The 23,016-nt window shown below is 37.1% G+C and overlaps 1 protein-coding gene and 1 pseudogene across 1 annotated transcript; one reads left to right on the top strand and one right to left on the bottom strand.

Moving 5' to 3' along the window:
• Positions 1-3,172: 3,172 nt before the first annotated feature.
• Positions 3,173-7,001, bottom strand: LOC143583811 (phosphatidate cytidylyltransferase 1-like; annotated as a pseudogene).
• An 8,792-nt stretch (positions 7,002-15,793) lies between these two features.
• On the top strand, positions 15,794-20,595 carry LOC143583801 (65-kDa microtubule-associated protein 1-like). The gene is made up of 9 exons (XM_077066012.1): positions 15,794-15,887; positions 16,012-16,215; positions 16,323-16,571; positions 16,654-16,869; positions 17,092-17,247; positions 17,972-18,283; positions 19,809-19,896; positions 19,996-20,144; positions 20,238-20,595. Exons 1-9 carry the CDS (start codon positions 15,816-15,818, stop codon positions 20,526-20,528), a joined length of 1,737 nt encoding a protein of 578 aa, XP_076922127.1. The 5' UTR covers positions 15,794-15,815; the 3' UTR covers positions 20,529-20,595.
• The last annotated feature ends 2,421 nt before the right edge of the window (positions 20,596-23,016 follow it).

Raw genomic sequence — 23,016 nt, 5'->3', positions numbered from 1 at the left:
GATGACAAAATTAGAGGAATTCCAGCAGAGGTTTCAGCATTGAGAGGTCGAGGGTTGAATAACGCCTTACCTGGCCGCGTGACGCTCAGAATAGGGTGGCCTGGCGGGTAGACCTCCACAAACCGATCCCTCGTTTGCTCCAAGATGGGCAACTCGTTCTCATCGAGCGGGACCATCACTCTCCCGCGGCTGCAGGAGAGACTGCAAATCGTTTCCCTCTGAAAATAAACAGGAAAGAAGTTAGAAGAGATTCTAAATCAACAAAAAGAAATGAAGCATACCGTAAGGGACAGAGTTCAAACCGTATTCAAGGACGATCGGGATCTTTTGCGCCTCCGCATCCTTCCACACCCGGCTCATCCCGAGCATCACCATCCCGGACTCCGCAAAGCGGTAAACCGGAGATTGGACTCGGGAAATTTTTGAGAACCATTCCGCCTCCTGGTAGTTGGAGGCGTGAAGGCTGAGGAGTGCTTGCCCATTCTTGAACTTCATGGCAAGAGGGATGGCGCGAGCAGAGATATAAAAGAACTCCCGCTTCCATGAACGAAGACTGCGCTCGGTTGCGCAAATATTCAAACCCTTGATCCGGGTTATCAGAGTATACCACCCCTGGATGCACCTCCAAGAGTAGAAGGTCATCAGGCGGTCGACGAAGAGCTCAACGCCCAGAATCCGGCACACCCACTCGAAGTGGCGAATCTTCGCGATCGCCATCGGGTGTACCTCGGTCAGGTGTACACCGTGCCTCTCCAGAACACGGTACACAAACTTCGTCAAGGGGAACCTAAGATTCCCATAGACAAAGAATGCGGCATATACCCCGATCTTGCCTCTGGGGGCATCATACACCGTCTGGTGAGGTTCAGGAAACTCAGGCTCGAAAGACTCGAGCATGAACTTCCTGACGATGTACTGATATAGATCGACAGGCAGAGCACACTGGCACTCGCCAGCAGTACTCTTGTCATCCTTGTCGGACGTGGATGACGGGTTCTCGGCGTACACCCCAGCCTCCTCGGTTGTAGCCTCAAGATCGTGAGCAGAAGACATCTTGCAGGTATGAAAGAAGAGAACGATTTCAAGAGAATGCTCGACTGAAAAGGTGAGTATTCGCCGGAAATCGTTTTGAAGATGAAGAGAAAAGTGAAAGTGTGGATTACAAAGGACTCTCTCCCCCTTTATATACTAATCGCAATCAATGCGATGAATTTAATGCGGAAGAGAGAGAAATCGCAGGTGCAATGAAACTATGACACGTGGCAAAGTGCAAGCTGGCAACAGCTGTTGAAAGGACGCGTGCCATTAATTTCGCGGCCACGCGCCCGAAAAATCGCGCCCACGCGCCTGAAAAAGCGTCTGGAATGACCATGTACTGTCACGTCACCATAACTTCCTGCACGTCCTGACACAGTCAGAAGAAACCGTCGGACGACGTTTCAACAGTTTGGACTGTTCTTATCCTTTCACCAACTCTTCGAATTTCAAAATTTCAAAAAGATTCAAAAGTAAGCGGGAAAATACCCCTTACCTTGGCAACCAAGTAACTGTAAGACAGGTGCGAGTACAGTGTTAAGGCAAAACCCTTCACATACTTAGCACCTGCAGGGAATTGAAGCCAAGAATACCTCGGCGACCAAGTAACTATAAGACGGGTGCGGGTACAGTGTTAAGGCAAAAACCCTTCACATACTTAGCACCCGCAGGGAATTGACGCAAGGAATACCTTGGAAGTAAAGTAACCGTAAGACGAGTGCGGGTACAGTGTCAAGGCAAAACTCTTCACATACCTAGCGCTCCGCAGGGAATTGAAACCAAGAAGGATCTTCTGTGCAATGCTTGCGGAAACGGGAATAACATCCCCGCATAGCGGGAACGTCGAGAACTACATTGTTTGAAGCTTCAAGATGGAATTGGTGGTTTTAACATAATTGATCACTATGTTCAAAACTACCAAAACCTCATGGAGAATCCACACAAGTGTGACTCAACGCTCCTGACTTGCGAGGAGGTTACAGACCTACCCGCATCATACCCAAAGATCAAGCAGGAAAGTCGGGAATTTCTGCAAGTGACATAAGGACTTCCGCGGGAAGAATCCCCATGGAAAACCTTAAAACTAAACCCTTTTCAAAAACCCTTTGCTTAAGTCCAAAAGTTCACCTCACTTATTAAACAGTCATGAGAAGAACATTGGACTGGGGGGACTTGAAGAGGTAGGTCCCAGCAGAGCCCAGTTGGACCCACAGGACTCACCTTGAAGAGAGACGTCTGCGCAGAAACCAACTGGATCCGCAGGACCCACCATGCTCAGAGACGTGACGTCCTTACGCGCAGTACGCAAGCTGTTCCCGCAGGAAATGCCTCCCAATGGTGTACTCCGCCTGTTCCCGCAGCTGCGGATACAAGCCATCAGGGAAGGCCACCCGCGCAGCAAGGCTACACGCACAAGGCACTTAGCTCTCAATAATTCAGTAGTCACCTGAAGGAATGAACAAAGCCGGGAACAATCCCGCACAAAGGCGGGAGGGGGAATACTCCCGCCCAAATGAGCCAGTCCGTACGATACTGGAAGATCTTTTGTACTGTACCTGACGAGGTATGGGCAAAAGATCTGACCAGAGATACGACAGCCCATTGACAACAGTATGGCGAGCAGCATGCTCTTGTACTGTATGTCACTATTAGCCGCTACCTACTCACCAACTCCTGTCATACCACGTGCATAGCCTGCAGTTGGTGGAAAAGGAATAGTACACAGCAGGCCTGGTCACTGGCAGCCGCTGCCTACCCACCAACTACCAGCATGGCACGTGCGTAGGCCACAGTTGGTAGAACAGGAATACTATTCAGCCGGCTACACCTTCTTGGAAACCTACCTTCGGCTATAAATACCCCAAATGGTATGATCATCTCATCTTATCTTGTATCTTACATCTTATACCTGATATCTGCTCTAGCAATCTCTTAATATACACTTATATTCAAGAGCAATCTAGTCTGATTCTCACGCCGGAGGGTGGTCACAAGGTGGTACCCCCCCCCCATTCTCAATGACGAGCTCACGGTGTCTGTTTTGCAGGTTATCAGAAGAACCATCTTTGCCGGGTCTAACCCCTCGTGGGAAACATCTATTTAACCCCCAGATTATCCGTAATCTGCCCGGGGTCGATTAGTGTTTCTTCAAGTAGCTTACAAAAAAGGCTGCAATAACTGTCGTAACGGACGCTCCTATAAAACCCCCCCCATGTTTTCCTTGGAGAAATCTTGATAAGAGGTGTCCTCCCAAAAAAAAATCCAAAGAAATAAGCCGCTACATCATTAGTCGCAATAAGTGATGCCGGGAGGAGAAACCTGCATGAAATCAAGAGACGGTAACTCGTGTCTTATCAAGTTCACATTGTATGTAAAAACGTAGTGTATTTAAGCCGAATATCGTTTTTAGGTAACAAAATTTATTTATATTTATAAATATGTGATAAAAAGTAATTGGTTCCCATATGCCATATCAGCGCTGCATCATAAAGAAAAGTCAACGTGGTCAAAGTTACTAACGCATCGCCTGCCAAGTCATCACTCTGACAAGTTAACCGGGTTAGATTACGTTAAGTCATTTTACTTGAAAAGTTCATTGGTAAATTTTTGTAATTTGTTTGGTAACAAAGTTTATTACCTAAATAGAAATCTGGTTACAGTATATTTTACATCTATATACAATTTCCACTATTAAGAACAATATTAAATAGATAAATTTGAATAAATTGATGAATTAAGATTTTACCAGAATATCCCTTCAAAGATATTAGCAGCAGTGAAGGAAGATTGTGTAAATACTACTATCAAAATCATGTGAGTCCATGCATACTGACTAAATTGATACTTGTACATCTTTTTCTTTAGTGTAAGAATGAACCACATGAACCCTGTAACAAATAGGAAAAATATCATATTAGCATATAAAGGCGCCTTCTTTTTTTTCGTTCTATTGTAGTCAATTAGTCACAAAATGACGATCGGTTTCTCGCTTATGTGACATTTTTTTCTCTAAATGAGATTGCTTGTAACAATTGGCGGACCTAGACCAAAGGTGCAGGTGTTGGCCGACCCCTGTGAATTTTTTTTAAGGTATGTATATGTTAAAATCCCGATCGACCCCTATAAAATTTTGACACCAACCCTCTTCCGACTAGGGGTGCAAACGAGCTGAGCCAAGCCCGAGCTCGACTAGGCTCGAGCTCGGCTCGTTTAACTTACACAGAGCTCGAGCTCGGCTCGTTTCGAGCTCTATTTTCAAAGCTCTAGCCCGGCTCATGAGTAGATTTTCAAGCTCGAGCTTGGCTCGTTTACTATTTATCAATTATTTTTATATAAATATAATTATTTTATATATTTTTTCTATGATAATTTTATTTATAAAATAATATATATTATGTAATTATTTTTATTTATTTTTTTCATAACACTATATATATTAACTAATAATTATTAAATACATATTTTTTAAAATTATATAAATGACACGCTCGTTTAGGCTCGCGAGTGGGCTCGAGCTCGATAAGTGAAATGCGGGCTCGGGCCCGTTTATTAAATGAGCTTATTTTTAGGCTCGAGATTGGGCTCGGGCTTGATTAAGCTCGGCTCGTTCGAGCTTTTTAACGAGCCGGTCTCGAGTAGCTCGCGAGCAGCTCGGCTCGTTTGCACCCATACTTCCGACCCATGTGAAATTTTTACTGGGTCCGCTACTGCTTGTAACTGCATTATCAAACTAGTCCCTCTTAAAAGAATAACAATTACCAAAATAGCCCACATACATCAAAACATTGATAATATAACAACCATATATAATGGAGTTATGGAGGTATAAACAATGAAAATATTACTACTTGAAATGCACCTGCAATATATAAGAAATAACAGATGACCATTTGATACTTCATAAAGCGGGTTGCGAGCTTGTAGAAGAATTTATCAGGAGTTACAACATGCATTAATTGTTGACCAAGCATGCGACCATACACGAACAACATTGCAGTGAAGAAGAAGTGCCTGTGACACCACATTGAACATAACTCATATTTAAATTCAACGCGTTTTTGGGATTACTTATTTAAACAGCTTATCGAAAACGACTATTTCACTATAAGGTAAACTTGTAATTTGAATATACCATGAATAATCAGTTTGAACTTTGAAATATTAACTTGTAAATATATATATATTCTTTTACATCGAAATAGAAGGCAAACAGGCAACAAGCTGCGCCGCTAGCCACTTTTCTAATGCAGACAGGCTTTTTAAATAAGCAACGTAACAGTTAAAACATCCCCGTGAAGTGATTAAACCTCCATATGATAATCCAATGTAATAAATTATTTCTAACTAGGGCTGTAAGCGAACCGAAAGAACACGAACAAGGCCTTGTTCATGTTCAAAAAGGGGTAGCGGCGCAGCTTGTTACCCGCTTGCCTTCTGTTTCGATGTAATCCAATAAACTATTAAAATAAAAGAAATAATGTGTTCATGAACACTTATCGAATAAGATTTTATGTTCGTGTTCGTTTTTTAAGAAAATGAATGTGTTCACGAACGGTTCACGAACACAAATAAAATTGGCTGAGCCTAGAGATTAAGAACGATGTATTCATCAATGTGAATAATGAGAATGGAAATGAAAACAAAGCAAAAACAATGTGAGAATATGGTTTCCTATTTTATGTTAGAGGTAATAAATTGAAGGCAAATTGGAAATAAATAATCCCAACTTTTGTGTTTTGGCCGATAATAATCCCAACTTTAAAAATCACTACCAGCGGTCCCAACTTTTAACTATTTTTGTCTCAATGGTTCTCCGTTAAAAAACACTTAACGCCGTTATGTTTTTTCCCAAGTTTCAAACTGATGTTTTAGGGATTTTGATCGGAAGAACGATATGATTCGACTGATGTAATACTTATCTCGAAACGGTGATTCAAATGACTTGATTTTTGTTAATTGGAAATTCAAACACTGGAATTGAAACATTGTTTCGTCGTTTGGATAACAGTTCGAGATAAGTTTTACATTGGTCGAATCGTATTGTTTTTCCGATCAAAAGCCCTAAAACATCAGTTTGAAACTTGGGAAAAAACATAACGGCGTTAAGTGTTTTTTAACGGAGAACCATTGAGACAAAAATAGTTGAAAGTTGGGACCGTTGATAGTGATTTTTAAATTTGGGATTATTATCGGCCAAAACACAAAAGTTGGGATTATTTATTTCCAATTTGCCTAAATTGAAGAATTTAAAATGTTTAGATAAAATAAATAAATGTACAAAAAATTTTCATGAACAACATATACAAACGAACATGAACGAACGTTCATAAGCACATTAACGAACGTTCACGAACACAACTGAACGAACGAGGGCTTTGTTCATGTTTGTTTGTTTAACTAATCGAACGGAATTTCTTGTTCATTTTCGTTCATTTATTAAACAAACTTCTCACTGAACGCTTCACGAACTATTCGCTGAACGTTTTGGTTCGTTTACAGCTCTAACTCTAACCATAGTTAGCATTGTTACCAGTTGAGAAGTCTGAATCCTGGAAGTCGTTTAGCTTCGTGGGCTCGTCTAAGCAAGTTAAATAGCTCGCTCGTCATTAATATTTGGATAATGACAATCATACCCCATAGATAAATATGACCCAAGTAGACAACCAACTTGAAGCTCAAAAGCATCCAAACGGACGAATACGTTCGAACCCACATTGATTTGTATTTGTTTTGGTCATTGACGAGCAAATTATTGTCACTTAACTTCACTACATTTGGAAAAGCCTATATCAAGTAAAAATATGCAAGTTATATATATATATATATATCAGTGTATGCAGTTTGGATATATTATGCATATTTATCATGAACAAATTAACCTCAGTTGATTTTTTCCTATGCCGAGATCGAGTAGTTGAAGGTGATCTAGGGCTTTGAAGGCTTTTTTCCATTAATTTAAAGTTCATTTTCGCTGAATGTTACTTTGCCGCGGAAATCAAATGTTTGTGGCACCTTAAGAAGCATAAACAAGAAAAATGTTAAAAATGAAAATGAGCCTTTCTGATATGGTTAAAGTCTAGGAATAATATAAGGAATTAAGTTATAATTGTTAACTTCTGTAACATCCGACCCCTTGAACCAGCCATTACAACCGATACACCATAATACCATAATGTAACTTATTTGTACCTTTATGTTATGAAAAGAAGAGAAATGTAAAATGTTCTCTTCCATTGTCTATAAGTATGCAACATAATCCAATTTTTCATCCTAATGTGTAACTAGCCTGACCCCACTAACCGGTATTTTACAAGTACCGGATTTGATTCAAAAATGGTACAACCGGTTGAACCTGGAGGTTAAACCGGGTTGAATAGTTTACCCTGTAAATACAACTTCAGCTTAAAAATAACCCAAAAATATATTAATAAACATCACGCATGAATCAAGCATCACATGTGAACAATGATCGAGTTAAATAGGAAGTTTGTACTCTGTATACGAACTTAATCAAATACGTACAAAAGATGTAGAACCAGCCTCGAATTTGCACGATACAAAATTGGTTGAATTATGAGTCGTTTACTATGCTTACTCGTTTCAATTTTATTGATCCGCTAGGTTAAAGTCATTTTTAAAAACTATGAGCTGCAAAAAACTATAAAAAATCTCGTGGGTTTTAAAGTGGTTTGCCAATTTGTGGTTTAAACCGGTATTTAAAAAAATGGCGGTACGATGTTCTAGCAAACCGCCTAAAAATATCGAGCTCTAAATACCACTTGCCTTACCTAAATTCGGTATAACCGGTAACCCGCTGGTACGTACCGGTTTTTAAAACACTGGAGCCTACAACTTTTATAGAATCAGAGCCTAAAACGTGTTAACCCTAATCACCTCATGCCGCCATATCTTTCTTGCCGATCACTCCACCTTTACGAATTACGATTGATCTTAACAAACCCGTCGATCTTTCTTCTTGATCGATAATCCGATGGCCAACAAAGATACAAAACCCTAAAGCTAAGGTGCATGCTATACAATGGGCTAATGATATTCACAAGATTGCATAATATATGGCTTATTAATTAACTCAATCAAATAACATATCATAAAAAAAAAAAGCAAATATATGAAAACCTAGCGAATATCTTTGAAGAGATATATTCGACAAATTATTGTCTGCGCGTGCCCTAAATGCATTAAATCGCAAATTGAAATTGTTTTTTGATATAAATCCTGTAATGAGAGTATGTGTTCTTACACGTGATTTGCAGAAATGTGCAGATTTACGAAGATCACAGAAAGGTGACGAGCATGCATGCAAATTAACCCTAACCGCTTCAATAATATCACCCTTGGCTCTTGAATTCACATGCCATTAAAAAAAAAAATTTAAGTTTTAAATTATAATACATGTAAATAAATTGTCAAATTGGAAATAATAATCTTTATCTTTTCTGTATTTGCAAATAATAATCATAATATATAATATCACCTTAAATAATCCCTGTTAACGGTCCAACTTTTCGACTGTTTTTAACTAAGTGGACCTCCGTTAAAAAACATTTAACGTCGTTAAGTTTTTTTTCCAAATTTCAAACCCATGTTTTAGGGCTTTTAATCGGAAGAAAGACACAAGCTAACTGATGTAAAACTTATATCGAAACAATGATCCAAACGACGAAACAATGTTTCAATTCGGGTGTTTGAATTTCTAATCAACAAAAATCAAGCCATTTGAATTACCGTTGCTAGATAAGTTTTACATTAGTCGACTCGTATCTTTCTTCCAATCAAAAGCCCTAAAACACTGGTTTGAAATTCGGAAAAACACTTGGCGACGTAAAGTGTTTTTAACGGACGTCCATTGAGAGAAAAATAATCGAAAGATTGGTCCGTTGGCAATGATTTTTAAATGTGAGATTATTATCGGCCAATACACAAAAGGCGAGATTATTTATTTCCAATTTGCCAAATAACTTTAAAAAAAAGTAGTAAAAACTTATATTTACATATAAAATTCATTTTCTTTTATAATTTTTCAGAGTTTTTGTATATAAATATATAAAACATTCTTAAAAAAAAAGGCAATTTTTGTAACTTTTTTACTTTCTCTAATTTTTTTTATTAAAATGGTTTCTAATTTTTTATATGTGTTTATACGCTAAAGCATTGAAAAATTTTATTAAAATATGATTTTTTACATGCAAAAATGTTTTTTAATGGTTTTTTAATAAAATTGTTACAGGTTTCATGCTATTTGTCTTATTATAATTTGGAGTATTTGGAAAACGAGGAATACATTTTTGAGTTCAAGCCGGCTCGGATGCATAGTGTGATTGGTGAATTAAATCTTTGGGTCTCTTGTGAGTTCGTAGTAAGTCAAAAGACTCGAGCTTATTCTGGGACAGATGGAACGCCTTTGATTTCTAAGTGTTTTGTTTACCTTGGTTTTTGGTGGTTTTGTTTTTGGGTGGCATGGCCATTGTTTGTAATAGGCTGGAGGCGGTTTTTCTTTTGGTGTGATTAACTCCTTGCTAGTCGAGGTTGTATTTTGTTTTCTTGTGTTATATATATTTTCTTTGTTTGCCGTTAAAAAAAATCTACATGGATTTCTGACCAATAAATGGCAATAATACTTGAAGACGGTATATATCTTATTGATGGGTATTGTGCTAGGAAATATTTGACGATTGGGCTTTTTTCTTTCTTTTTCTTTTATTTTTAACAATAAATGGTAGTTCCTTTTTGGTGGATACATGGATTTCATTTTACACAATTTTTTTTCTTTTATGCTATTTTAAAACTTAATTTTTACCTTACCCATTTTACACAGTTTGTTATAAGTTTTCAAGTGACAAACAGAATTATTCTCTCTTTATAACATTTTAAATATAAAAATTTGTAGAGTCACTTCTAGTTGGTTGAACTTAACGGGTTGACTGGCTAGCACCTATTAGAGTTAAAGGTCGTTCGTTGTGGATACTGAAACTCATAAACTACTTTCGCTCTTTCATCTTTCTTGGCATACATGATGAGGAAGAGAAAAGGTAAGGCGACCTAGCTTGATATATAGTCATATCATGTCTTCTCTATGGAAAAAAATGTATAATTGTTGGAACAAGCGACTATGAATGGCACTGTTTATAAGTTTATTACATAAATAAATGGATGTTCGATTTTTCTATCTTCGTTATTCAAGAACATGAAAAACATAAGCGTACCATTACCTTGAAAGGGGAAAACATATAAGTATAAGGTGAATTGACATTAAATGTGTCATGTTTTTTTTAATGATAAAAGTAGAAGTTGGTATAACATCATAACCCTATCACCTATTGCCAAAAAAACATAACAAGATTAAATGTGGCCGCAGATTTATTATAATAATAATAATAATAATAATAAAATGCTATATAGTACAATAATTTATTCTAGATAACATAATTTAATATTTGAAGGGAAAAAAAGCATCATCTAACTTTACTAATAAGAAAATAATGAGTATGATGTGGCAATTCCACATTCATTCTTAGTCTAATCTTTCTTCTCATTTATTCTATATATGGGTTATGAGCAAAACTATTTTGTTAAATGAGTTATAATTTCCTTTCTAATCTTTCATCTCATTCATATCTATCCATGGGTCATGCGTTAAAATAATTTTGGCAAAATGGTTATAATTTCCTTTATAATTTTTTAATTTCTCATCTTATTTATCCTACATATCCTTGGGTCATGGCTCAAAACAATTTTGACAAATGAGTTATAATTTCCCTTCTAATTTTCTAATCTCACGTTGTTATTCACGGGTAATGAGTCAAAACAATTTAAGAAATGTTGTTGTTGTAAACTTGTAATGGTTCATCTCATTCTAATTTCTAAATTTGAGATTATAGAATTCTTACTATTTCTAGTATATATATATGTATGTATATATATATGTATATATATATTATTTTCATCTTACCTTTAATTTTGTTCATTTCTTTTAAAAAAACGTATCTTATTTATTTTTGTTATTTAACAAATCCCGTTTAATACACGGGTTCAAAAGCTAGTATAAAATAAACTGATTCAAAATAGGCTGATGTTTGCGATTTTATACAAAAAGGGGGACTTTATATGGAAATACACACTTCACATATGTGGTCATTAGGGACGTAAACGAGTTGAGACGCCTGTAAATTGTAATACTTCAGATTGGCTTGTTAAAAGGTTAAATCGATCCAAGCTTAAACAAACTCGAGCCTCTATTAGATTGCAAGTTATCAAATAGGACCGCAAGCCGAAAGGAGTTTGTTTTTAAATAGTTTTTAGTTAATGTTATAAACTAGGTTTGAGCCCGTGTTTTACACGGGTGAAAAATATAATAAAAATAAAAAATTATTATATGTAATACGTAAATTCAATTGTTTCATATAATAATTTTTATTTATGACTTTTTCTAATTAAGTTTTTAATATATTATGCACTATAATTTTAAGTTGAAAACCAAATCTTGATGCTTGATATATTTAAAATAAAGCATCCATACCGTTAGTGTTATATTAAATATTGTGTGTATAAAAATAATATTTATAACAAAATGTTGTCATATATTTAAAAACTAAATTTACAATGACTAAGGTTTTATTGTAAATAAAATAAATAAAAATATATTATAATTTAAAATAAAGAGACAAACCATGAACAATCTTAAATGATTGAGTTAAAGAAATATGAGAAAATAGTGTGATATTGTGAATTATGGAAATGCTAACAATTAAATATAATTTTGAAGTTGGTAAGCAATCAAACACAACTACTATTTTACTGGAGTTGGTAAGCACATTTGGTTTGAAACATGAGGTATTGGGTTCGAAATTTGTATCGTTAGATCAGATATATACATTTACATAACTATTATTATTAGATATAAGATTATAATAATATAATAAAGTATATAAACATATAGTTATGGATGTAGACAGTTAGATAGTACTGTGTGTAACTCGAACTCTAGAAAATAAGTTTGCACGAGTGAAGAAACACTAACCGGACCCCGGGCAGATTACGGGTAACATGGGGGTTAGATAGGTGTTTCCCACGAGGGGTTAGACCCAGAAAGGATGGTTCTTCTGATAACCTGCAAAACAGACACCGTGAGCTTGTCACTGAGAAGGGGGGGTTCCTCCTTGTGACCACCCTCCGGCGTGAGAATCAGACTAGATTGCTCTTTAAATATAAATGTATATTAAGAGATTGCTAGAGCAGATATCAGGTATAATATGATGATAATGTGATAAGATATGATAAGATGAGATGGTCATACCATTTGTGGTATTTATAGCCGAAGGTAGGTTTACAATGAGGTGTGGCCGGCTGAATAGTATTCCTGTTCAACCAACAGTGGCCTACGCACGTGCCCTGCTGGTAGTTTGTGGGTAGGCAGCGGCTGATAGTGACCAGGCCTGCTGTATACTATTCCTTTTCCACCAACTGCCGGCTATGCACGTGGTATGACAGGAGTTGGTGAGTAGGCAGCGGCCAATAGTGACATACAGTACAGAAGCATGCTGCTCGCCATACTGTTGTCAATAAGCTGTCGTATCTTTAGTCAGATCTTTTGCCCATACCTCGTCAGGTACAGTACAGAAGATCTTCCTGTATCGTACGGACTGGCTTATTTGGGCGGGAGTATTCCCCCTCCCGCCCTTGTGCGGGATTGTTCCCGGCTTTGCTCATTCCTTCAGGTGACACTGAGTGATTGAGAGCCAAGTGCCTTGTGCGTGTAGCCTTGCTGCGCGGGTGGCCTTCCCTGATGGCTTGTATCCGCAGCTGCGGGAACAGGCAGAGTCCTTCACCATTGGGAGGCATTTCCTGCGGGAACAGCTTGCGTACTGCGCGTAAGGACGTCACGTCTCTGAGCATGGTTGGTCCTGCGGATCCAGTTGGTTTCTGCGCAGACGTCCCTCTTCAAGGTGAGTCTTGCGGGTCCAACTGGGCTCTGCTGGGACCTACCTCTTCAAGTCCCCCCAGTCCAATGGTCTTCTAATGAGTGTTTAATAAAGTGAGGTGAACTTTTGGACTTAAGCAAAGGGTTTTGAAAAGGGTTTTTTAAGGTTTTCCATGGGGATTCTTCCCGCGGAAGTCCTTGTCACTTGCAGAAATTCCCGACTTTCCTGCTTGAAGAAACACTACATCGGACCCGTAATCTGCCCGGGGTCCGATACGCACCTGGTTCAGGATCTCGTTCTTTACGCAGCATGTAGTCTCTACATTGAAGCTGGAATTTTTATTCGTGTTTTCCCCAGCTGGGGTTCTACACGCATCAGCCTGCTCAGCGTTCATTGCGCCACGAGGTGCGCGAGCGTCCCATCTCTGACAAATGCTTCGACCATGTCCTTTACGTCTATGCATTCTTCGGTGTTGTGGCCTTTTGTCCTGTGAAAGTCACAGTATTTGCTCCGATCAGCATTGTGACGATGTCGGATTATTGGAGGCTTTGGCCATGGGAGCTCCTCAGTGGCGAATATCTCGGTGACGCTTTTTGTGAGTGGCGTCCATCTGGAGTTCTGGTTCGACCGTACGTTATCCCTTCCGCCTAACCGATGTTGCAAGCCGGATGAGGTGTCAAAGTTTACCCTTGACTGCCAAATGCCTAGCTTTCGCTTTTTGTTTAATCGGGCGGTAAGGACGTTGTCTTCCCTTGTTTTCTGGGTGTAGAGGTTTGTGCTCTGAGGGAGATCTCTACCCAGTTGCTTCTCCGTTTCCGCAAAGCGTTTTGCTGCTGTCATGATGGCATCCCATGTGGATGGCATGCCATCTTTACCCGTTAAGGTGCGGATGAGCTCTGGGTCGTTCGCGCCCTGGATGAAAGCAGCGCGAACAAGATCTTCGCTAATGTTACCCAGACTTAGCTTTTTCGAGTTGAAGCGAGTGATGAAGTCTAGCAAAGATTCATCTTCCTCTCGAATGCATTTGAGGATTGTCCATTGCTCCTCGGTATACTTTCTTTGCTGGCTGAAGTGTTGGCTAAACTTCTGTTGGAAGTCTGCCCAGTCGTAGATGTGGTTGACCGGTAGACGATCGAACCACGCTCTAGCAGCCCCAACAAGCGTCATTTGGAACATGTAACACCACGTAGGTTCCGTCCAACTACTGACGGTTGCCCCCGCTATGAATCTGTTCAAATGATCATCTGGGTCATATATACCATCATATGTGCCTATGCTGGACATTTGTTTGGCACTTTTTGGGGCGATTGCTTCCGCAATGTCCCTTGCAAATTTGGACGTTCCCGCATTTGCAACGTTTGGTCTGAATGTTTTGGAGAAGTCACGTGGACTTCCACCTGTGTTTTTTGGTTTGAAGGCTTCTCCAAAATGCCTTCTCGGTTGGGAGTCCGTTTCCTTACGCTTCCCTTTTGCCCTATGGCGAGGGTTCGCGTCGGAGTCGGATTCCTCCGAGTCATCGTCCAAGTATTCTTCCGAGGATTCCTCCGAGGGTTCGCGTCGGCTCGGATTTGTTGTGTGTTAGTTATAAGTTATAACCTAATCTAGATTCTAGTGTTCAGTTTCTGTAAGTATTTGTTATTAATTTCATAAGTGCAGTGGTAATTGTACTCATTTGATATGTATTGAGTGTATTGTGACTCGACGTGAATTCGGCGTTTGTTCGAGTCTTCGAGATCTGTGACCTAGAAGTTAAGGAGTAATTGTAGTTCTCAAAATTTGTTGTGTGTTAGTTATAAACTAATTTAGTGTACTGTTTCTGTTAGTATTTGTTATTAATTTCATATGTGTAGTTGTAATTGTACTGCACATTTGATATGTACTGAGTGTGTTGTGACTCGATGTGGAATCGGTGTTTGTTCGAGATCTGTGACCTGGAAGTTAAGGAGTAACTGTAGTTTTTAAATTTGTTGTGTGTTAGTTGTAACCTAATATAGTGTTCAATTTCTGTAAGTATTTGTTATTAATTTTATAAGTGCAGTTATAATTGTACGCATTTGATATACGTTGAGGCGAAATCGGTGTTTATTTGAGATCTGTGACCTAGAAGCTCAAAATTACTTGTAGTTTTCAAATTTGTTATTGTAAACATTTGATATGTATTGAGTGCACTGTGGCTCAACGTGAAATCGGTGGTAGTTCGAGATCTGTGAACTAGAAGTTAAGGAGTAACATTATCTAATGTTCAATTTATGTAAGAATTTGTTATCAATATCATAAATGTACTTGTTATTGTACACATTTGATGTGCATTGAGTGTATTGTGACTCGACGTGGAATCGGTGTCTGTTCGAGATCTGTGGCATAGAAGTTAAGGAGTAACTGTAGTTTTTAAATTTGTTGTGTGTTAGTTATAATCTAATCTAGTGTGCAATTTCTGTAAGTATTTGTTATCAATTTCACAAATGCACTTGTTATTGTTACACGCTTGATAATTACATTGAGTAAGCACTGTTCGTAGTTGCGTTGACGTGAAATCGGTGATTGTTAAAGATATGTGACCTAGAGGTTTAAAAGCAGCTGTAGTTTTCAAATTTGTAACCTGTTAAGTCGTAAATTGGTGTGCATTTGTACATTTGTGTATTAATGAATTGGTGTTATAAGTGCCAATCGATATAAGTGCCAATCGATCCTATATTTCTCTAATTTTGATGTTCTAGACAACCGGTTATCAATTTAATTAATGTGAATCTCTTAAGTCAATAGCTAGGCATTTTCACATTGATATTGTGCATGAATCTTGATTGCTAACTATTGGCTCAGGCTAGGTTGGATTGACACTAAATGGCGGAGGTGGATGTCCAAAATCCTTTTATTGGAGAAACAAACTGCGGGATGTTACTGCATCAGTTACAGGTGATACATGATTCCAAATGTGGTTTCACAGATTACGCTTGCACTCACATCATCTGCATTAGAGTGAAGTGACTGATAATGTTTTTAACTTTATATAATGCTTAACTTTTCCATGTTAATTCAGAAAATTTGGGATGAAGTAGGCGAAAGCGATGAGGAAAGAGATAAGATGCGTCTTCAGCTAGAACAAGAATGTTTAGATGTGTATAAGAGGAAAGTTGACCAAGCTGCAAAGTCAAGGGCACATCTTAATCAAGCACTAGCAGATGCTAAACTTGAACTATCAACCCTTCTTGCATCCCTTGGAGAGAAAACATTTGTTGGAATTGTAAGTTACTCGTGGCCTTCACTTCTTAAGAGACGCACTATTTTTATTTTTTAGTTTTTGGCAACTATAAAAATTGAATTGTTAATTATAACTGGTTTGATATGCAGCCTGAGAAGACGTCAGGAACCATAAAGGAACAGCTTGCTGCAGTTGCACCTGCATTAGAACGATTATGGAGGCAAAAGGAAGAAAGGATAAAAGAGTTTATAAATGTTCAAACACAAATTCAAAAAATAAGTGGAGAAATTGCAGGTGGTAATCAACAATCAGGAAGCCCAAAAGTTGACGAGTCTGACTTATCCTTGAAGAAACTGGATGAATATAATGACCAGCTGCAAGAACTCCAAAAAGAGAAGGCACAGTTTGACCTAAATCTTTTAACAACCAATTAATTGAAGAAAACACCAATGTTGGTTGATTTGTTGTTTTATTTGGCAGAGTGATAGATTGCATAAGGTTTTGGAATTTGTTAGCACTATACATGATCTATGTGCGGTTCTTGGAATTGATTTCTACAGTACGGTGACTGAAGTTCATCCAAGCTTAAATGATGCAACTGGTGTGCAGTCTAAAAGCATAAGCAATGACACTCTAGTTACTCTTGCTAAGACCGTTGAAGCTTTAGAAGAAGATAAAAATAAACGGTTAAAGAAGGTAAAACATTTTCACTTTTTTTTTTCCTTTTAAGAAAAGCTAAGCAGAAATGCATAGTTTTTATCATAACGTTACAAGTTGTCATGTTATTCCCCGCCCCGAAACCGCCCCGAAACCGCCCCGTTGGCATTCCCTAGTTACAACTTAGTGAATTTATTTAACTATATGTAGGTGTTTTGTAGCATCTTGTTTATGTATTCTAATTGTTTTCTAATTCTGCAGCTTCAAGAGTTAGCAACGCAGTTAATTGATCTTTGGAACTTGATGGATACTTCTAAAGAAGAGCGTAGCTGTTTTGATCATGTTACGTGTAACATATCAGCTTCAGTGGATGAAGTAACTGTCCCAGGGGCTCTTGCTTTAGATTTAATTGAACAGGTATCATATGCACTAATTTAGAATATATAATATGGCAATTTTGAGCCACGCAAGCTACTCGAGCTCTAATCAATAAAATGCTTGAAAAGAGCCGAGCTCGAGCCTCAAATAAAGCTCGTTTAGTTATTGAGCTCGAGTTCGAGCCTTCTATGGGAAGCTCGTTTAGGTGCGTCAAGCCTTGTGTATTTTTAAGTTTTACTTTTTTGGACTTTTATGTATTAATTTCACATTGCACAACCAAGCCAAGCCGAGCTTCGGCTCGTTTAAGGTACATTGGACAACCAAGCTCGAGCCGAGCTTCGGCTCGTTTAAGGCTTTTCTCAATATATATTAAAATAATAAAAAAATGTATATAAATTAATTAATAAATTATAAGCGAGCTGAGCCCGAGCTTGAAAAAATAACTCACAAGCCGAGCTTTAGAAAAAGAGCTTGAAACATGCCAAGCTCGAGCTCTCGTAAGTCGAAACGAGCCGCGTTCAAGCCTAGTTGAGCTTGTGCTCAGCTCAGCTAGTTTACACCCCGAACCATTTTATGTCTTATGTGTGAAAAGGGTAAAATCATAAATTTAGCTAAAACACATCAGATGGGTCAAAAATCACCAAAAGTATATTTTTAGTGCATACGCTAATGCAAACAGATTTGTTTTTATAGATATGTTATTTTGTAGGCATACAGTTTTGTAATCACATTGAACACATGTTATGTGTTTGTGTGTTTCTAGGCTGAACTGGAAGTTGAAAGGCTAGATAAGCTTAAAGGTAGCAGAATGAAAGAGATTGCGTTTAAGAGACAAGGCGAGCTTGAAGAAATATTTGCACGGGCCCACATAGAAATTGACACCGAGGCTGCTAGGGAGAAAATTTTGGCCCTTATTGATTCTGGGACTGTTGAGCCTTCTGAACTGTTAGCTGACATGGATAATCAGATTATTAAAGCAAAAGAAGAGGCAATTAGTAGGAAAGATATTTTGGATAAAGTTGAAAAATGGATGTCAGCATGTGAAGAAGAAAGTTGGCTTGATGATTACAATCGGGTACTACTCTCTCTATCACTCCATATATAAATTAGCTAATTATTTTATGATTTTTCGTGCTTATTTTCCTTTTAAAATTAAATCATTGTTTTCCCTTATATATTTAATTATTTATGTCACTAATCTCCGAGGGCATAAATTTGATGTTTTGCTTGTTGAATTAAAATGGCCCAAGCCCAAAAAACCGAGAACTAAGAAACCCAACCTTATCAGTTTTATGAAATGGAGAAACCAAAATTTTCATTTTTGGCGCCTAAACCATTCCATGTTGACTCATATTAAAATTATGCTACATTCATAGAGATATCAAATGCATTGCGCATAGGCTTCGCATGCGGCCTAGGCGCAAAAAAAGTGAGGGCTTGAGGAAAAAAAAGCGCACTTAAATAAAAAATAAAGAATATATTATGTATATGAGAAATAACATTATTCTTCAAATAAAAGAAACAAAAGCTATTATATAACATTTAATATCATCTACTTAGTACCAAAAGTTCTAAAAATAGTCAAGATTCAGATGTAATTCCAAAACTTGAATAACAAAATGTATCAATATAATGCCTTTGACTGCTCCTAAGAACTAAGTTTCAATGGCATTCCTTGTGTTTCTTTTGTTCGGCTTTTATCTTCTCATGTTCTTGGCATAGACAATGCTGAAGCGCTCACCTAGGAACTACAACCGCATTCATTGAGCCTCGCCTGAAAAATGAGCCTAGGCGCAAGAGGGGAGGGCTTTTAATAACTATGGTTGCATTGCAAATCATATACCTTTCAAAATAGTCTTAGGGCGCATTCGTTTCACAGAATTCGTGGGAATTCAAAAGAACTGGAATTAAAATCCCATGACATGGCGTGTTCGTTTCGTTGGAATTGGAATCTTAATTACCTTTTGGTGCGTTCGGTTGTCAAGGAATTGGAATTCAATTCCTTTAAATAAAGGGATTCTAAATCCTTCCAAAATATGGAGGATTTCAAGTGAATTCGTCGGAATCTTTTCAGGAGTTTTTGTTTTCTTTTTTTTTTAACGAGAACAACGAATAAAATATTTTGGTTTTTTTACTTTTTTTGCTTTCGATTTATATTTTGAGTTATGAATTTTTTATTATTATTTTTGAATTTTTTTTGAGGGGTTTTTGATCTTAATATAAAACCCCTAAAAAATTCAAAAAAAATAATAAAAAAAATCATAACACAAAATATAAATAAAAAACAAAAAATCTAAAAAACCTAAAATGTTTCCGCCGTTATCCTCGTTAAAAAAAATAATAAAAAAAAACCTCGATTCCAATTCATTTGTCAAACGAACACACCAAGAATGGAATTGGATTTCAATTCCTTCAAATTCCAATTCCTATTGGAATGTTCAGATTCCAAATCCAATTCCAAATCCCATGCAAATTCCAATTCCAATTCCATTCCATCCCGTGAAACGAACGCGCCCTTAATTTTTTTTGGATCAGAATTGTTTGTTTTTCATAAAATTATTTTGTTAGTTATGTTCAAAGTTTTGATTTTTTTACAACAGGATAACAACAGGTATAATGCAAGCAGAGGTACACATTTGAATCTCAAACGGGCCGAGAAAGCCAGAATTTTGGTCAACAAAATTCCAGGTAAATACGCAATACTTTCAGGTTTTGGAAACTTGTAATTGTTTCAGGCTAAATTTATATATATTATTAACGACACAATTTTTAAAAATGTCTATGCAGCTCTTGTTGACTCATTGGTTGCTAAAACCCGAGCATGGGAAGAAGAACACGGACTTACTTTTGAATACGATGGTGTTCCACTTCTTGCCATGCTGGACGAGTATGCGTTGCTCAGACACGAAAGAGAAGAAGAGAAACGAAGGATGAAGGTTTGAAAAATCGCTTCATGTTACCTTTTACGCTACAAAAACCCGACACTTTCAAAAGTTGTTAAACCGTCTTTACTTTGTTCATCTTTACAGGACCAAAAGAAGTTCAACGAACAACTGAACACAGAACAAGAAGCCATCTTCGGGTCAAAACCAAGCCCGGCTCGACCTCTTAGCAGCACAAAGAAAGTGGTGGGGCCACGTGTGAACGGTGGTGGAGCCAATGGAACCTCTAACCGACGATTGTCTATGAACCAAACTGGAGCTAGGACAGGAAAGAGGGACAATGCTAGACCAATTGCACCTTCCAACTACGTGGCCATATCAAAAGAGGATGCTGCATCACGTGTGTCGGGTACTGAGCCCGCGCCCATTACGCCTTGAGGTGAACCGGGTAATTGTAAAAAAACGTGTTTAGGGTTATACTTGTGAGTTCATGTAACTAGACTAAAAATGCTATACCTTGGTTGCATTATATTAGTTTCTGATAATTGCTCTAGGTGCTATTTCTTTGATCGTTTGCTTAATCGGGGTGTTTGGGATTGCTTGTTAAAACCGACTATTTGCTTAATGTCGGTTTGCAACCAAAAGTAATTAGTTTCATTAAGCAACTAAGATACCCCAAAATAACTTGTTTTGACTCGTTATGAGTTTATAATTTTAAGTGATCTTTGGTTGACCCATGCAAACAAGTCGGCCCGAGCTCGAGCTTCGCTCATTTTGACTTACGAGAGCTCGAGCTTGAACTAGGCTCATTTCAAGCTCTTTTTCTAAAGCTCAGCTCGGATCGTGAGTTGATTTTCCAAGCTCGAGGATGGCTTATTTAGTATATATTATTTTAATTATTTTTATATATGTTGAGAGAAACCTTAAACGAACCTAAGCTAGGCTCATGTTCGTGTAGTACCTTGAACGAGCTACAACTTGGCTTGAGCTCGGCTGTGCAATGTGAAATTAATACGCATAGAAGTTCAAAAGAGTTAAAACTTTGTACACAAGGCTTGATAACGCTCGACGAGCCTAAATGAGCTTCTCGTACAAGGCTCAAGCTTGAAAACACTCGGCTTGTTTCTAACTTTTTATCGATCAGAGCTCGTGAGAACACTATAGCCACCATCATTGCTGCTACGACTGCCACCAATTTGTGTACCCCATTGACCACTATTCATTACATGTGAGAACTTAAATTGATCCAAACCCATATGACCTCTCTATGGCTCTATTTTAGGAAGCCGTTGTTGGTCATGAACTCGTTTTGACTTGTTACACAACACCTCCGTCTGTTTTATGCTCTTAGATAAAGTCACTCTCATTCAACACAAGTAGCAACACCTAGGATATGTTTGGTACGGGTTAATGGAATATATGAGAGAATGGAATGAATGTGGTAATGGAATGGACAAAGAAATGAAATGGATTATTACCATTTCTGTAATGTTTGGTTACTATATAAGAATGGAATGATTAATCACTTTAATATTATTAGTATTTTATTAGTAATAATAATAAAAAATAAATAAATAAAAATAAATAATATTAATAATAAATGAATAATCATAATAACTATTTTCAGGACCCTCATGCTACAACGAGATCGTTAACCTTATACGCGTTTTGAAATGGTAACTCATCAAGTTTAAAAAAAATTATATTAATGTAGTAATAGTTATAATAAAATAATAGTTATATTATAATATACAAAACAATAATGATAATTATATAATAATAATAATATAATAACTATAATTGGAAAATAATAATAATTATTATTATAATATAATTTTAATTTTATAATAGTTTTTTTGACTTTTCAATCCTTGAAGGAATAAAAAAACACCCATACCCAAAAGAATGAAAATCCCAAAAATGAAAGGAGTTTCATTCCATGTTGAATGATCCATTTTATTCATGCATGGTAACCAACCATGCTTTTTTTCATTTCTTTGGAATGAGCTATTACATTCTACCTTTCATTCATCCACAACAAACACTACCCTAGACTTCAGTTCTGTCATGATGGAATTGTTATGCCGTACAATGTACATGGCATCAAAGTGTATCGAATTTGAGTTAAAAGAAGCACACGGGTCTCTGCTAGAGCAAATGAAACCTATATGTTTATTCGGTACCAGCAAGAATGAAGAACACGAGAAAAATGAAAAGAAAAAAGACAAACAAAAAAAAAACGCAAAGCTCATAGAGTTCACAGACGGTTAAATGTGATTCAACTTATTACAAATTTTAAGTTTCTAACAATATAAGTTTAGAATATGAAACGAATTCTTGATGCTGTAGTAGTTATTGTGTTGCATGGCAGAAGGCGAGAAAATTAGCAAGATGTACTTTTTATTAAGGTTATTTATTTGTAATAAACTAACACTAATATTTTCCTTCTCGGTGAGAGTATTGGTGTTTAAGAGCATTCCCAACTCGTTCCCTACCCTATATCCATATATATCATATAATTACACTAAAAAAAACTATATTTTCTCTCTTTTGTTTAATTAAATAAATTTTTTATATATTTATCATTATATTTTCTCTCTCTTTCACTAACAACTACTTTATGAAAATACTAAAAAATTATACAGTATCTACAGTAAAACCCCAAATTTAATTTTCACATATAAATTTTCTCTCTCCTCTACTCACAACCACTCATTACCATACCATATATTACAAATCCCCTTATATAATTTTAGGGAACGGATTGAGAATGCTCTAATGCCGGTCTCAGAAACCAAAAAAAGATGAGACAGGGTCAGAAGCTAGAACCAGTTAATAACCCATAGTCAAAACCGGTATTGAACTAAAATAATGAAGATGCCACATCAACATAGGGCTGTCATTTTTACCCAAAACCTAACCCGAA

Source organism: Bidens hawaiensis, unplaced genomic scaffold (genome assembly GCF_021521415.1).
Source record: "Bidens hawaiensis isolate Kalapana, Puna unplaced genomic scaffold, B.hawaiensis_p1.1 tig00032532_1, whole genome shotgun sequence".
Taxonomy (NCBI): Eukaryota; Viridiplantae; Streptophyta; class Magnoliopsida; order Asterales; family Asteraceae; genus Bidens; species Bidens hawaiensis.
This window is presented reverse-complemented; position numbering and strand designations above follow the sequence as displayed.

What these genes read in the sequence shown, in the direction of transcription:
- LOC143583801 (XM_077066012.1), top strand. Translation starts at nt 15,816, where the DNA reads ATGGCGGAGGTGGATGTCCAAAATCCTTTTATTGGAGAAACAAACTGC. An exon ending in GGCTTGATGATTACAATCGG is followed by an intron (nt 18,284 to 19,808) that starts GTACTACTCTCT and finishes TTTTTACAACAG; the next exon opens with GATAACAACAGGTATAATGC. An exon ending in AAGAGAAACGAAGGATGAAG is followed by an intron (nt 20,145 to 20,237) that starts GTTTGAAAAATC and finishes TCATCTTTACAG; the next exon opens with GACCAAAAGAAGTTCAACGA.